The sequence below is a fragment of the Lucilia sericata genome, unplaced genomic scaffold (genome assembly GCF_015586225.1).
Source record: "Lucilia sericata isolate MDLA Ls3-8-SP2 unplaced genomic scaffold, ASM1558622v1 Contig000006F_arrow, whole genome shotgun sequence".
Taxonomy (NCBI): Eukaryota; Metazoa; Arthropoda; class Insecta; order Diptera; family Calliphoridae; genus Lucilia; species Lucilia sericata.
The window spans coordinates 933,690-950,768 of record NW_023994047.1 but is presented as its reverse complement, the minus strand read 5'-3'; the positions used below and the strand labels follow the sequence as shown (position 1 = coordinate 950,768).

The window sequence follows — 17,079 nt, the reverse complement described above, 5'->3', positions numbered from 1 at the left end:
GTTAGTAAAGTGCCGTGATTTTGTCTATAGAAGATTTTATTTTCATGTTCTTTTTTTCTCTTTCTACATTCCAGGACTAACGCTACAAACTGGGAAGGCTGGCTTTAGTCTTATACCCTTTAAATTCTCGCTTAAGGTATCTTCAGGTAAGGGTTCTTCTTTCTGTTACTTTTTATTTATTTAAGTATGAATATGTATGCTAAGAATCACACAATCTTTAATGTATGTATGTTATTGTTGTTGTTGCAGTCTTATAAAATTGAACGAATGTATGTATATTTTACTAGCACTATTTTTCACATTTCTTGTGCTAGTGCCTTTTTATCTGTTTGCATTTCTGTTTGCAATTTTAATAGAAAATGTGAAGAACGTCGTGTATAGTGGAACAAAGAGGAAATGACTTACAATTTTATCATCAGCTAGAGTTTAATATAATTTAAGGTGTAATTGTGTATCAGGTTGCGCAAATATAACAGGATGTATGTATATGATTTTTGTAATACAAACAATATATAGTAGTTTGTTTTAACATTTAAAGAGTTTATGTGATTTTTTTTTCAGTGGTATTAATTTTAAATTAATTTTGTTAAAGCATACAAAATTATATAAAATATTCTACAAGAAAAAATTGTGTCTTTGCTGCAAGTCTGCATAATAAAAAAGTTGAAAAAATATACAAAAATTCCCCTAAATTGCTTGTAATCATATTGGTTTTTAACCATTTTCAAACTTGACTACCTTTGCGTATACTTAATATTAATTGAAATTCATACAAAAAATATTAAGTATACGCTTGGTTTAACCCAAGATTACCCCTTAAATCAAACATATTAAGTTAAATCTCTATTAAAGCTAAAATAAAGTTTATTTTCGATAAAGATTCTTACTAGTTTTAAACCCTCTTCAAAGAAAAATGTCCCAAACTTTTTTTTTCTTCTGTAAGTAAGAAACCCCTTTTATTTCCGGCAAGATTTATCCAACTAAATATTTTTTGAATTTCTCTTCTTCAGTTTGCATTTTACAGTCACGCTTGTTTTGTCAAAGTATAAGTGTAATACGTAAAGGACTTAAGAAAAATTATTCATGTTTGAAAAGGCAGGTTGGTGGGTCAGGGTGGTGATGGATGGTCAGTTGGGTGTATGGTGAAAGAGTAGCAATTTAAATTAACAGCATTATACTTTGCACTACAGCTTTGAAAATGCACTAATATTTGAGAATTTTCTTCAATAAAAAGTGTGATTTGAAATTGAAAAAACTCTAAGAACTTTTTAAAGAAACTTATTAAAAGCAATAGATTTAAGAATTATATTGTAATTCTTTAAAACTTGTCAACCAAACAGAACAAATCAAGACAATTTCGGTTACCCTGGTCTGAAGTGACTTGTATCCCACAGAGCGTTCTGCAGCGTTCAAAACAAATAGGAATCGGAAGGAACAAGTACTCACCTATAAAGCAGTTAAGGCAATACTTTCTAATCTGTTCTTTCTAAATAGTCCAAATTCTGTTGGATGCATCCTGCTGCTGGAGTTTCTGAAGCTTAATACCATTTAGTATCTTTTGAAAAGTACCTTTTAAAGAATTTAAATGTTACATAAAAAGTACTCTTGGCAGCAAATGCCTTAATAAATTATTCCTAAAAAAGATAAAAACTATAAAAAAAACTATCCCCAAACTATCACAACTGCTATCTATAAACTGTCCTTTTTCATGGTCCTATGACATTTAAGGAAATTAAACATGTGTTTTTATAGGATTCTCAAAAATTAATTGACAGTTTTCATAACATACAGCAACAATATTTGGTTTCTATAACAGAAAACCAGAAGAAAAAAACTACTACAACAGCAGTTTGCAAAAAAAAAGAAGAAGAGAAAAACAACAAACTTGAACTAGTTACTGACCAACTTTATAAAGACTTTGGCTAAAGCATCCTACAACAATAAAACAAAAACAATAAACACACAAAAACCATATAGGAAACCTCAAACAATTTAAGCAAACAATATGTTTTAACTCTGAAGCACAAGCACACACACACATACACATACATGGATGCAGGAATACATATTTTACAACCCTGCAGTTTCTTGTGTCATATAACTTTACTTATTAAGATATAGTGAGGGAAAAGCTTAAAGTTACTACTCTTTAGTTTACCCAGGTACAAAAAAGTGGCAAATAGATTACCAGAAGACAAAAAGGGACTAATGTTTTCCTCTGCACATTGCAAATAGTTCAAAGATATCATAGGATCCTTTGAAACTATTGTACTCTTTGCACTGCAAACAGGAAATCAATCGTCCCTTTGGCGGCCTAAGTAAGTTAAAAGAATTCATTGACTCCTTGTAAAACTGAAGGGTTCAAAATAAATACATACGTTTAAAGACTTTATACATACATAAATTTGATTTTTAAAAGTCGTAATTTAGGGTGACCAAAGGAAATTTTAAACAAACTCAATTTTTAAGATAAAAAATTTTTTTAAGAGACTAAAAGAAGAGTCTTAAGTTTGATTTAAAAAAAAATCCCAAAAATGTCTATATTGTTTATATTAATTTTACAAGTCATGGCAACTCTTTTTTTGCAAACCTTTATAGATGCTGTTGACATGTTTTTGTTTTTTTTGTTTTCTAAAATTTATAAGAGAACTTGAATAAATTTTTAATTTATAAAACAGAACACCACAACAATAGCAACAACAACAACAATTTTACTTTAACGCTTATCTATAAATTTTCATATAAAAAAATACGTTTTTTAATCAAATCAAAAGAGCATAGAATACAATATAACAAGAGATTCAATAATATATTTTTATAGATTCTATTTAAATTTGCTCATCTTTGATTTCCCCATAAAGTCTTATCAGTTTGAATTTAAAAAAAATATGTAAACTAATTACTCTCTCTACAAAAAAAAGAAAAAACTTTGCAAAATAAAAACTTAAATTCAATCAGTTGTTTTAATCAATTCGTAAAGTCGTCATGTTGTTGAAAACGCGTCTGCCATCAATACAATTTTTACTCTACGCCCTTCTAATAATCTTTGTAAAAATCATTAAAGCTAAACATTCAGCTGACCAGCTACAATGTGACTCTGCATTTTGGTCAAATATACAAAGACAAACGGAGCTATATGTTGATGTAGATGAAAAACCTTGTGATGACTTTTGGAAATATGCTTGCGGTAATTGGCGTGCCTCTTCCCAGTTAAGATTTGCCAAACCCACGGATACTTTGGCCACCATTAAGGCGTCCAATAAATATTTGCTGTTGCAATATTTTGAGGAAATGGAAAAGGGCAGGCAAATCAATGACACCGCTAAGGGAGTAGCTACTTTTTATAAATCTTGTCTGGATAAAAGAGCTTTTAAATCTAAAGCTCAAGATGAACAAGCCATAAGGGTGTATACTGATATTTTAAAAAATATTACCAGCAATTGGCCCATTCTGCAGAGAAACTTTAGTGTAAACAATGTGGACAAATTATTCAATTGGGAACAAGTGGCAGCAGAAATGCGTAGATATGGTGCCCAGGCTTTAATGAGCAGTAAAATACAACCCAATTGGCAAAATTCTCAACAATTAATATTCTATATAATGCCTCCCTCTTTTGAGCTGCTCAAGGCTCGACAATCGGATACTAAAGTGGATGAGGAATCAGAATTTTTTTATAAGCGTTATATAAAACTCTTAATGATGGATTTGGGTGTACGAGTAAGAAAAGCCAATCAAATTGCTGAGGAAATTATAGAATTTGAAAAATCATTAATGCAATTGGTCAATAATGAGCGTTCGGTGGTTTTGAAAGAGCCTCAAACCTTAGCTTCCTTAGCTGCTGAAATACCTGACATAGATCTTTTGAAATATTTCAATACTTTAATGCAGGATTTTAAATTACCTGACAACTATCAAGACTCTCTACTAATAGTAGCTGATCAGCAGTATTTAAAACAATTGTCTCGTTTCCTTACAAAATCTAGTGCTGAAATTATAGCCAAATATTTTTTAGTGCAATTCTTGGCCAATTTTCAAGTAAATCTTCATGAAGAGTATAGTTTTATCAAGCAAAAAGAGGAATGTTTAATGCAACTCAATGATTTCATGCCTTCCGAGTTGTCTCATTTGTTCCTGCAACTGCGTCATGGTAATGCTGAGGAATTTTTGCAGCAAACCGAGCAGCATTTAAGCAAAATCTTTGATAATCTTAAGCAGCAATTTGAGAAACTTTTAAATTCCTCAGTGGTATTTGAAAGAGATCCAGCCACCAAGATCGTAAGCAGAGAGAAATTGAGAGCCATGAAATTACTCTTACCCACTTTGGAATTAAGTACAAGAGAACAATTTGTAATGGGAGATAATTATGATGTTAATTTGATCAATTTATCTAAATGGAAAACTACACAACAGTTAAACAAAACTATACCCCATATGGTAAAGGAGGTAAGTTCCCTAAAAGTGGAAACAAAGCTGTCTTTAACTTCTTTATATAGAGACCAATCCTATGGACCCTTAGATATCAATGCCTATTATCGCTTAAAGAAAAATGCCATAGAAATACCTTTGGGTATTCTGCAGTCACCTTTATATGATCAGTGTTTAAAACCAGCCCAAATCTATGGTGGTTTGGCCTATATATTGGCCCATGAAATATTACATGGTTTTGACTATGATGGTCTGAATTATGACAAATTGGGTAATGTGGCCAATGCCTGGGGTGTTAAGGCCATTATTAAGTTTGGCGTTAGATCCAATTGTTATCTCAATGAACGTTACGATAATGGTCATGTTACGATCAATGAAAATATAGCCGATTCTGAGGGTTTACGTTTAGCTTTGGAAACGTTTCTAGAAAGTGAAATGGATGAGTCTTTCGATCAGGAGGATTTGAAATTGTTTTTCCTAAGCTTTGCACAAACCTGGTGTGGCAACAGCAGTAGTGATACCACACAAATACATTTACATGCCAGTCATCGGGAGAGAGTTAATAATGTTTTGGGCAACTTTATGGAATTTGCTGATGTTTATAAATGTCGTCCGGGGAATAATATGCATCCTGAGGAAAAGTGCAGAATATGGTAGTGATAATAATTATAAAAAATACTTTTTATATATGTGATTTATTTAACCCTTAAACGCTACTCATGGAACAAAAGTGTCCTTGTAAATGTAAAGCTTGAAAAAATATCGTTATGGCTATTTTGATCTTGACAAAATATAATTAAAAAGTTCTTTAATATTAGTTTCAATCTTGAAGTACCGGTTAAGGGTTAAAAGTTAAAAAATATTTTAGCTTTACTAATTAATTATGTTTATGTAATGTTAATGTTGCAAAAAAATTTAAAATAAAAAAGTTTATACATTATTAAGATTAATGAGTTTTAATTTAAGTAATTTTTGTTTTACTTTAAAACAACAACAATAACAACATTACATCAGCAGCTCTTTTTTTTGTAAACTGAAAACCCACGAGCCTCAAACCCAAAGCTAAAGAAATACACTCACTTGAGAATAAATAAGCACAAAAAGAGACATAAACTGTCATAAAAGAAATTGAAATATTTTGAAATGTTTTTATTTATATTTTTCTCCCCCTATCCCCACAAATCAAGCAATTTTCCTCATAATATTATTTTGTTGCAAAAAAAGAAAAACTTTTTTTAAACTGAATTTTCAACGCAATGGCTTGATGGTTTACAACAAAACCAAATTGAAAGAAAACAAAAAAAAAACGTTACTCGATGCTGTTAAAGTCATCATGCAATGGCAGTCAGTTCCTTAAGGATTTGCACTTGGCGAATAGCATTTTTCAGAGAGAGAGAAAGAAAATATGAGGCAAACACAAGATGATGTACAAGATACCCGACACATTGTAATCATACTAAATAAAGTCAGCAACATTTACACCCACCCATACATGAATTTACTTTTCCTCTTTCCCTTTCTGATGCACACACACACTTACAATTTAAATAAAAAAACACTTTCAATTAAAAAGATTAAATTACTTCTACAAATAACTGGTTCTCTTATAGTTTGTATGTTTGTCTCTCTGACTATCTGCTTGTTTGTCTTTCTGTCTGTTTGAAATGATAATAAAATAGATAGTGTTGATGGCTTAACTACGCAAAAATAAAATAGTAATAAGAAAAGAAATGAAATATTTTTATAATAAGATAAAAATACAATTTATAAGGGAATTCATTGCTTGTTAAGTAATTTCTAAAGAAATTAAACCATATTTTTAGGGGCTTTATAGGGAGTTCTACAATTTTGATTTATAACTTTATTCCTACTAAAGCGATTTTACTGATTTTGAGAGACAAGCTTTCCAGAGTAGTTACAAATACTCATGATCAATTTCATTAAATTTACTTTTGTATCTTGGTAGTGAGCTTGATTTAAAAAAAAATAGAAATATATGTATTCCAAAATTCCTTAAAATTCCTTTCCTTAATTTAACCCATTTACATATTTATTACTTTATAACAAAATAAATTAATATGTGTATATGTGCTCTGGTTTAATAAAATATTTCATTACTTTATCTCACTATATCTCTCTCTTTCAAAATATGAATATTCAAAAATTTCAAAACCAAAAACCACAATTTGCTATATTTAAACATAAAATAATGAACTTAAGACAAGACAAGTAAATAATACAAGTGGCAGCTGTAGTAATTTTCGGTAACAAAACTCATTTTTGACATTTAAATTTGTAAATTTGCAAGTGTTTATTGCAAAGTATTGAGGTTATGTTGTGTATGTATATGTATGCAAAAAAACACACACATATTTAAAAGGAGATTTATATATTCATTAGACCAAAAGAATATATAGCCTAAAACCATCATTTAGAAATTGTCATAAACAAATTCTGTTTTCTACAATTGCTTTAATATTAATTATTTAGATTTTATTTTCGATTATAAACGTAAATAACTAAACTAAATAAACAGGAGTGTGTAGATATTTATATGAAACATATACATGTGTATAGTTGTTAAAGTAAACCCAGCAAACATTTTGGTTTGAGATTGCTTTGAAACTACAACTTTCTTAGAAGAGATCATAATGGGAAACGAACCCCCATTCTCTACAGTCATAAACTTTAAAATGTTTGATACCAAAATTTTATAATAAGATTTTCTTTTAAATGTTAAATACGTCAATTTTTTCTATAGTTAAATTATTTCATGTTTGTTGGGTTTTTCTCTATTTCAAAACCCTTTTTATGTCTGTTAATGTTTATTTAACTTGTCGAAAATTCATGTTCTGATAACATTTAACAATTTCTAGGAATTTTGTAAACTTTAAAATCTTGAAGATAATATATAATTTATAAAATTTCTATGAATAGAATTTGCAAAATTAAATAAAATGTGTATCAGAGAAAAGTTCACTTACAAAATTATACATTAAAAGTCATTTTAAAGATTTTAAAATAAACCAATTTTGAAGTTTACTGAAAATGGAAATAGAATTCTAGAAAATTTAATAGAATAATTTGTACAGACGAGAAAAAGTAGACACTACAAAAATTATAGACGCAACAGTGAACTATTAGATTCCTAAAACTCAACTTTAGAACTGAAAACTAAACAACTGAACTTGAACTGAACTAGAACTGAACTAGAACTGAACTAGAACTGAACTAGAACTGAACTAGAACTGAACTAGAACTGAACTAGAACTGAACTAGAACTGAACTAGAACTGAACTAGAACTAGAACTGAACTAGAACTGAACTAGAACTGAACTAGAACTGAACTAGAACTGAACTAGAACTGAACTAGAACTGAACTAGAACTGAACTAGAACTGAACTAGAACTGAACTAGAACTGAACTAGAACTGAACTAGAACTGAACTAGAACTGAACTAGAACTGAACTAGAACTGAACTAGAACTGAACTAGAACTGAACTAGAACTGAACTAGAACTGAACTAGAACTGAACTAGAACTGAACTAGAACTGAACTAGAACTGAACTAGAACTGAACTAGAACTGAACTAGAACTGAACTAGAACTGAACTAGAACTGAACTAGAACTGAACTAGAACTGAACTAGAACTGAACTAGAACTGAACTAGAACTGAACTAGAACTGAACTAGAACTGAACTGAACTAGAACTGAACTAGAACTGAACTAGAACTGAACTAGAACTGAACTAGAACTGAACTAGAACTCAACTAGAACTCAACTAGAACTCAACTAGAACTCAACTAGAAACTGAACTAAACTAGAACTGAACTAGAACTGAACTAGAACTGAACTAGAACTGAACTAGAACTGAACTAGAACTGAACTAGAACTGAAAGAACTGAACTAGAACTGAACTAGAATGAACTAGAACTGAACTAGAACTGAACTAGAACTGAACTAGAACTCAACTAGAACTCAACTAGAACCAACTAGAACTGAACTAGAACTGAACTAGAACTGAACTAGAACTGAACTAGAACTGAACTAGAACTGAACTAGAACTGAACTAGAACTGAACTAGAACTGAACTAGAACTGAACTAGAACTGAACTAGAACTGAACTAGAACTGAACTAGAACTGAACTAGAACTGAACTAGAACTGAACTAGAACTGAACTAGAACTGAACTAGAACTGAACTAGAACTGACTAGAACTGAACTAGAACTGAACTAGAACTGAACTAGAACTGAACTAGAACTGAACTAGAACTGAACTAGAACTGAACTAGAACTGAACTAGAACTGAACTAGAACTGAACTAGAACTGAACTAGAACTGAACTAGAACTGAACTAGAACTGAACTAGAACTGAACTAGAACTGAACTAGAACTGAACTAGAAACTGAACTAGAACTGAACTAGAACTGAACTAGAACTGAACTAGAACTGAACTAGAACTGAACTAGAACTGAACTAGAACTGAACTAGAACTGAACTAGAACTGAACTAGAACTGAACTAGAACTGAACTAGAACTGAACTAGAACTGAACTAGAACTGAACTAGAACTGAACTAGAACTGAACTAGAACTGAACTAGAACTGAACTAGAACTGAACTAGAACTGAACTAGAACTGAACTAGAACTGAACTAGAACTGAACTAGAACTGAACTAGAACTGAACTAGAACTGACTAGACTGAACTAGAACTGAACTAGAACCTGAACTAGAACTGAACTAGAACTGAACTAGAACTGAACTAGAACTGAACTAGAACTGAACTAGAACTGAACTAGAACTGAACTAGAACTGAACTAGAACTGAACTAGAACTGAACTAGAACTGAACTAGAACTGAACTAGAACTGAACTAAACTAGAACTGAACTAGAACTGAACTAGAACTGAACTAGAACTGAACTAGAACTGAACTAGAACTGAACTAGAACTGAACTAGAACTGAACTAGAACTGAACTAGAACTGAACTAGAACTGAACTAGAACTGAACTAGAACTGAACTAGAACTGAACTAGAACTGAACTAGAACTGAATTAGAACTGAACTAGAACTGAACTAGAACTGAACTAGAACTGAACTAGAACTGAACTAGAACTGAACTAGAACTGAACTAGAACTGAACTAGAACTGAACTAGAACTGAACTAGAACTGAACTAGAACTGAACTAGAACTAGAACTGAACTAGAACTGAACTTGAACTGAACTAAAATTGAACTAGAACTGAATTAGAACTGAACTAGAACTGAACTAGAACTGAACTAGAATAAAAATAGAATTGAATTATAACAAACAATTTCTCACTCTAACTCTCTCTGTGCCTAATCTTCTTCTAGATCTGAACTATAACTGTCAACTCTCTGTGTCTAAGTTTCTTCGTAATTGGAAATTATTGTTTATAATTAATGTTAATTAAACATTTTAGCAATAAAATCTCCTAAAAATATGCTACAAATCAAAAAAATTCCATAAATTAACTCTATATAAATAAATGAGTAGATTTATTTAAGTGTAATTAGAAATTAGAGAGAAATAATAAAAATATTTCTCATTAAAATATTATTTTAGATAAATAAATTTCTAAAAGTTATTGCTACTGGTGTTTTTTGTATAAAATTTAGTTAGTAAGTGTAATGATTATTTATGAGTTTTATTATATTTAATAAACATTTAAACGTATGTACATACAATTATAAATATTATACACTTAAAATTTACACACTCTACTACCCTTAAGGAAAGATAATCAGGGAGGCCAGTGGTAAAACTTAAACTTTTTTCAAAACTCTAAAGGATTTAATAAAAAAACTAAATGTTACTTTTCAGTAAATTAATACAACATTTTTAAATAAAAACTAAAACATTTTTTAAATTAATTATTTTAATAAAATTTAAAACCTGGTAACCTTTTTTTCTGTGCAAAAAAAAAGTAATAAACTTTTAGTTGCTTGATTTTATACGAGTACCACTTAGACATTATGTGTGTTTTTTCTGTTTTTTTTCCACAAAACTCTAGTATAAAAGTTTTCCTTGTTGAAAATTGAGCTGAACAACAGAATGCATACAAATATTTTTCTTGTTCAGTAAAATAAACCATAAAATAAATGTAATTCTTTTCCTTCGTAGTCTTTTTTCCACATTTAATGTTTTTTTCATAAAATTTTTTTGTGTTTAACTTACTTGAATGCTTCTCTACTAAAGTTTCTAAAAATATTACAGTCTGGATGTTCCAATAAACGAAATGCTATCGAGCAATGATGATTTTCTAAAGGCGATATGTCGTTATAGCTGGAATAAAGATAAAATATATATTAGTAGAAGAAAATTTATATTGAAAAATGTTAAGTTAAATAAAGTTATTCTTTTTATTTTTATAAAAATGATTTATCAATGTGTGTAAGTGAAAATATGTTTTGTTGTGGGAAAAAATTCTTTTAATATAGGAATTGTAGTTATATATAGAAAATGCATTAAAAATAAACATATATTTTGCAGTCAGTAGAGATACATTAAATAATATAATGTAATTTTTTATAGTTTCTTTTGAATTCTATTTAGAAATTTCTTAGAAAAATTCTCCTCTTATTACGATATAGCAAATCGAGACTAGTGACTAGACTAAAAACTAGACTATAGACCAGACTATAGGCTAGACCATAGACTAGACTATAGACTAGACTATAGACCAGACTATAGGCAAGACCATAGAATAGACTATAGACTAGACTATGGACTAGACTATAGATTAGACTATAGACTAGACTATAGACTATACTATAGACTAGACTATAGACTAGACTATAGACTAGACTATAGACTAGACTATAGACTAGATTATAGACTAGACTATAGACTAGACTATAGACTAGACTATAGACTAGACTATAGACTATACTATAGACTAGACTATAGACTAGACTATAGACTAGACTATAGACTAGACTATAGACTAGACTATAGACTAGACTATAGACTAGACTATAGACTAGACTATAGACTAGACTATAGACTAGACTATAGACTAGACTATAGACTAGACTATAGACTAGACTATAGACTAGACTATAGACTAGACTATAGACTAGACTATAGACTATACTATAGACTAGACTATAGACTAGACTATAGACTAGACTATAGACTAGACTATAGACTAGACTATAGACTAGACTATAGACTAGACTATAGACTAGACTATAGACTAGACTATAGACTAGACTATAGACTAGACTATAGACTAGACTATAGACTAGACTATAGACTAGACTATAGACTAGACTATAGACTAGACTATAGACTAGACTATAGACTAGACTATAGACTAGACTATAGACTAGACTATAGACTAGACTATAGACTAGACTATAGACTAGACTATAGACTAGACTATAGACTAGACTAGACTAGACTATAGACTAGACTATAGACTAGACTATAGACTAGACTATAGACTAGACTATAGACTAGACTATAGACTAGACTATAGACTAGACTATAGACTAGACTATAGACTAGACTATAGACTAGACTATAGACTGGACTATAGACTAGACTATAGACTAGACTATAGACTAGTCTGTAGACTAGATTATAGACTAGACTAGACTATAGTCTGTGGGCTTTACTACAGCTCAGTTTGGTATTAAAATATTTTGTAACTATCTATTGTTATTTGTTTCAAAATAAATCAAAAACCTGTTATTTTTAATATCAACACAACACGAGAAAAAAATCAATACATTTACTGTCAATCGATAAATGTAAAACGAATACACATCCATCAATCAGTATAAAGTTAATGTAAACGAGAGGGAGAGATTGTTTACATACAAGGATATACACTTAAAAATGTGTATGTATAGCGGCAACCAAAAGTGACAAAACATTTCAATTTGCAATGCTTTAAGTCATATAAAGACAATATGTGTACTTTTGTGTCATTTTCAACTTTCTCACATGAACTTTTCCCCAAATCATGCACTTGAACTCGAACTCAAGCAGACAAACTGTATTATAAAGTATCTAACAGATACACCAACACTTATGCATGTATGTACATAAGTATGGCACAACAAACATTGGTAATTAAAATGATTTTCCATACACTTATTGGGAATTTAAAGTGAAAACTAATGGACATACACTCAGTCATATATGATTGGCAGTAGTATAGTAATACTTGTCCCTTTTACAGTCCTTTACACTCTCTTTAGAGTATGTTTCACTTACACACACACATTTATAGTTACTACATCCTATTCCATGCTTACCGTAAAGCCAATTCTGTACGAGCATTTATTTGATAAATATTGTTGTAGCCAGGATGATCGAGATCATGACAAATACAGGATACCAACAAAATTAGACACTCCAAATCACCCAAACGTTGTAATAAATTGGCCTGACGTGTTATGCCATACATCTGCAAAAGAAAGAAAGAACAACAAATATATTCATGTAACTTAAGTATAAATGATTAAGTTAAAAACTGGGTAAGAAAAAATAAAAATTTCAAATTCAATTTATTTTGTGTAACTAAAATATTTATGTGAATAACAAGACTTTAAATCGCTAAGAATATAAAATACCAGCTGTTGTTTTTAAGGGGTTTTGTTTATTTTTCCTAACACTCTTACCCTTCAATACGATTTGTCTTGCTTTTTTTACTTCTTCTTCTGTTTCTGTCTGGGTATGTATTTTTTTTACCCAGAAAAAAGTATTAAAAATTATTACTAGTCCAAAATCCTTTTGATAAACAAAAATACAAAAAATTGTCAAAGTTTTGTTTTGTTTTTTATTGCTTTTTTTCTCCTTTAACTTTATTTGGTTTGTAGTGTGTTGTATTTATGTTGATTTTTTGTCTTTATATGTTTTAAATATTTGAAGCAATAAATTTGATAAGAAAATTGGGAAATTTTATTGAAAATATGAAGATTTTAGATCTTAAAACTTTTGGTTCTTCTAAGATTTTTATCCTTCTTTATTCGAATCTCAACACAAGTTTAACAAAAAACTGAGTAAAACATATTGAGTTTTCTTTTGAGTGAAACATTTTTCTGATCAGTTTTTTTTTGAAATCATGAAAATGCTAGTTTTATCAATTGTTTACATTGTTGACAAAATGTAAACAATTCAAAAACCTTATTTATAAAAAAAAATTCTTTACATTTTTACTTTACTTTGTAAACATTAGTTGAACTATAAAATAATCAATTGTTTACATTGTTGACATTATATTCAACTTCAATGTGAAATTTTTTCAAAATTTTACTTTTATGAACCTTATTATATACAAAATGTAAAAAATTCAAAACATAATTTGTTTAAAAAAATACTCTTTACTTTGTTGACATTAAATAAATAGATTTTCTTATGAAATTTAATTGTTTTTTGTAATAAAAATTGTCTTTTAAAATAATTTTTACATTTTTGACATTATGTAAACAATTGAATGAATTGAATATTATAAGTTATGTATTGGATTGTTGTTAGTGTTAAAATTGTCTTTTAATGTAATTAATACAGTGTTTACGTTATGTATACAATATGGCTTTTAAAGTAATTAACATTGTTGACATTAGGTATATAATCAAAAAACTTAATTATTTTTTTTAAATTTTTTAAGATTTAAACTAAAATTAAAAATTTACACAAAGATTTACATTGTTGACATTATGTAAACAATTGAGTTTAAGGAGTTTGATAAAGAAAACTAAATAAAATTAAGAAAATTTCAAACATAAACACAATTTTACTCATATTTTACCAAAAAATTACATTGTTGACATTATGTAAACAATTAAATAAATTTAATTTTAGAAGTTTTTGCATTTTTTTAGTATTAAAATTGTCTTTTAGAGCAATTATTACATTTTTTACATTATGTAAACAATTGAATTTAAGGTTTTTATTTGTGAAAATTGTTATTTGTGAAAAAATTGGCTTTTAAAGTAATTATTACATAGTTTACATAATGTAAACAATTGAATTAAAGGATTTTCAAACAGAGAATTTCTCTAAAATTTGCTAAAAATAATTTGACAAACTAAATTTACGCACATTATCCCCTTTAGAACTGACCTAAAATCACACAATCATTGAGTATGTTCATGTACTTACCAACACAGACAAAGATAAACAAACACATACAGACAATAATTCTGTATTTACTCAAAAACTTTATATGAAAAAAATCTTGCCATTTTTTTTTTTTTTTTTTGCTGTTAACTTCCATCAATATGATACGAAAATAAATTTTGTAAAAGAAGAATAAGAGAAGAAATGAAAAAAAAGCGAAATTCGATCAAGAATAATTTGAAGGATTTCTACAGAAATTGAAACGTAACTTAAGCTTGTTAAAAGTCTGTGGAGAAAACGTTTTCTTGTTATCTTTTTCTTTCTTTTTTTTTTGCTATTTTATTGATGAAAAGTTTTTTAACTGTCAACAATTTACTACAACTTGATTTCTTTTGATTTGCTAAAGTTTTTTTTTTTATTTTTTTTCGCAATGCAATTTTTTTCTTTTTGTTTCTTAACAAAAATAAAATTTCTCACTATGGTAACAGCAGCTATCATTGCAATATGTATTTATGCATTGAGTATGGAGAGTAAAATGACAGGAAATTACAAACATGAGTTTCTTTATTTCTTTCTTAGTTAGTTTTATAAATAAATATATATTTATCTTAAAAGTTGGTGGCAATAATACGACGAACGAAATGTCTCTAGAGTTTAAGTTTAACAATTTAAAGTTATTTTTTTTAGCACCGTAGTGAAATAATAAGTTTTCTTTTTTAAGTATAAATTGGCTTTTTTTCTTAAATTATATGCATCAAGTGTTTAACAAGAAACAAAAAGAAAATTATTATAAATGTTGCAAAATAGAGACAAAATGGGAATTAAGTTGTTACAAAAAACAACATTTATAAAATAAAGTTTTTGAAAGAAATGCATTCACTGTTTTGGTGGTAAAACTAAAGATTTTAAACATTTGACTGGTTTATGTAAAAATTTACATTGTTGACCAGAGGTAAGCAATGTACAGAGTATAGAATTTTTGATGCGGATTAATTATGTTAGGAATTTATTTACTTTTAATGGTTTTTGACAGTATATGGCAATTTTTTACATTGTTGACATTATGTAAATAATGGTCAAGAACTAATTTTTATTAAATAACTTTGCTATACTAAACAATATTGGATTTTATAGTATTTCTTTAATTGTTTATATTGTTTACATTATGTAAACGAGGAAATAAACGCGTTTAAAACTAAAATTAAAAAAAAAAATCGTGTAAAAAACGTAAAATAAGTTAATTTTTCAATAGTTTTTGTAAAAATTTACATTGTTGACCTGAGGTAAACAATGTACAGAGTATAGAATTTTTGATGAAGTTTAGTTAAGTTAGGAATTTTTTCTTTTTTTATGATTTTTGACATTATATGGCAATTTTATACATTGTTGACTTTATGTAAATAATGGTCAAGAACAAATTTTTATTAAATAACTTTGCATATACTAAACAATATTGGATTTTATAGTATTTCTTTGATTATTTACATTGTTTACATTATGTAAACTATGAAATAAACGAATTTAAAACTAACATTAAAAAAAATCGTGTAAAAGAACGTAAAATAAACTAATTTTCTTAATAGTTTACATTGTTGACATTATGTTACTAATTGTCTAAACAAAATTTTTGTTAAAAACCATTGAAAACATTAACGAAAATTATGTTTTCATTAGTATTATAGAAATTTTTACATTGTTTACCTTAATGTAAACAATTTAATAAACACATTTTAAAGTAACATTTTTAACAATTTATTAAAGTTTTATCAACAAAATTATTTTCTAAATAGTTTACACTGTTGACATTGTGTAAATAATAGCCAAATTTTTTACACCTTTTTATTTTATCAAATTAGTGTTAATAGTTTGAATTAAAAAGATTTTTTTTAATTTTTTCATTGTTTACATCATGTAAACAATTAAACATTTTTAATTTTTACACAATAACTTTAATATTTTTTGGCAAAATAATAATTTTGATTAAGTTTATTAATTATTTACATTGTTGACATTATGTAAATAATGTAAATTTTATGTTAATTCTTGAAATTTATAAGAAAAATGTTTAAATAAAATTGTTTTCTTTTTGCTTACTTTGTTGACATCATGTAAATAATGTAAAGAATGTATAATTTGCTTGGATATTTTGCAGAAATCATTATGTTTTGAGGTTTTGAGTAAGTTTATTAATTATTTACATTGTTGACATTATGTAAACAATGTAAATTTTATGTAAAAGCTTGAAATTTATGAAAAAAATGTTTAAGTAAAATAGTTTTTTAGTTGTTTACCTTGTTGACATCATGTAAATAATGTAAAGAATGTAACGTTTGTTTGGAAATTTTGGAGAAATCGTCATGTTTAAGTTTTAATCTAAAATATATTTAAGTAAAATGGATTTTATCGTTGTTGACATCGTGTAAACATTGTAAAGAATGTTAGGTTTGCTTGAACATTTTACAGAAATCTCATCTCTTTTATTCTCTTAAAATCCACACGAAATCATATGCAAGTTTTTTTTTTAATTTTGCAAATTATGTCCCCCTGTTCTGTTCTGTTG

General features: G+C 28.1%; 2 protein-coding genes and 1 long non-coding RNA gene across 3 annotated transcripts in view; 2 read left to right on the top strand and 1 right to left on the bottom strand.

Annotated features, from left to right (window-relative positions):
* The window catches only part of LOC119602341, a 195,030-nt gene that overhangs the window by 74,476 nt on the left and 103,475 nt on the right, over positions 1-17,079 (top strand). The window contains exon 2 of the long non-coding RNA XR_005231334.1: positions 75-146. This is a non-coding gene — a long non-coding RNA (uncharacterized LOC119602341). The remainder of the gene's footprint in view (positions 1-74; positions 147-17,079) is intronic.
* Positions 1-17,079, bottom strand: part of LOC119602269 (high affinity cGMP-specific 3',5'-cyclic phosphodiesterase 9A) — a 130,552-nt gene that overhangs the window by 10,044 nt on the left and 103,429 nt on the right. Inside the window, exons 6-7 of the mRNA XM_037953698.1 lie at positions 12,713-12,864; positions 10,623-10,730 (exon numbers count right to left, since the gene is read on the bottom strand). Coding sequence (XP_037809626.1) covers positions 10,623-10,730; positions 12,713-12,864 — 260 coding nt within the window. The remainder of the gene's footprint in view (positions 1-10,622; positions 10,731-12,712; positions 12,865-17,079) is intronic.
* Positions 2,963-5,369, top strand: LOC119602274 (neprilysin-3). The gene has a single exon (XM_037953709.1). It carries the CDS (start codon positions 2,986-2,988, stop codon positions 5,080-5,082), a length of 2,097 nt encoding a protein of 698 aa, XP_037809637.1. The 5' UTR covers positions 2,963-2,985; the 3' UTR covers positions 5,083-5,369.

Excerpts from the sequence above, each read along its gene's own strand:
- LOC119602274 (XM_037953709.1), top strand. The coding sequence starts at position 2,986 with ATGTTGTTGAAAACGCGTCTGCCATCAATACAATTTTTACTCTACGCC.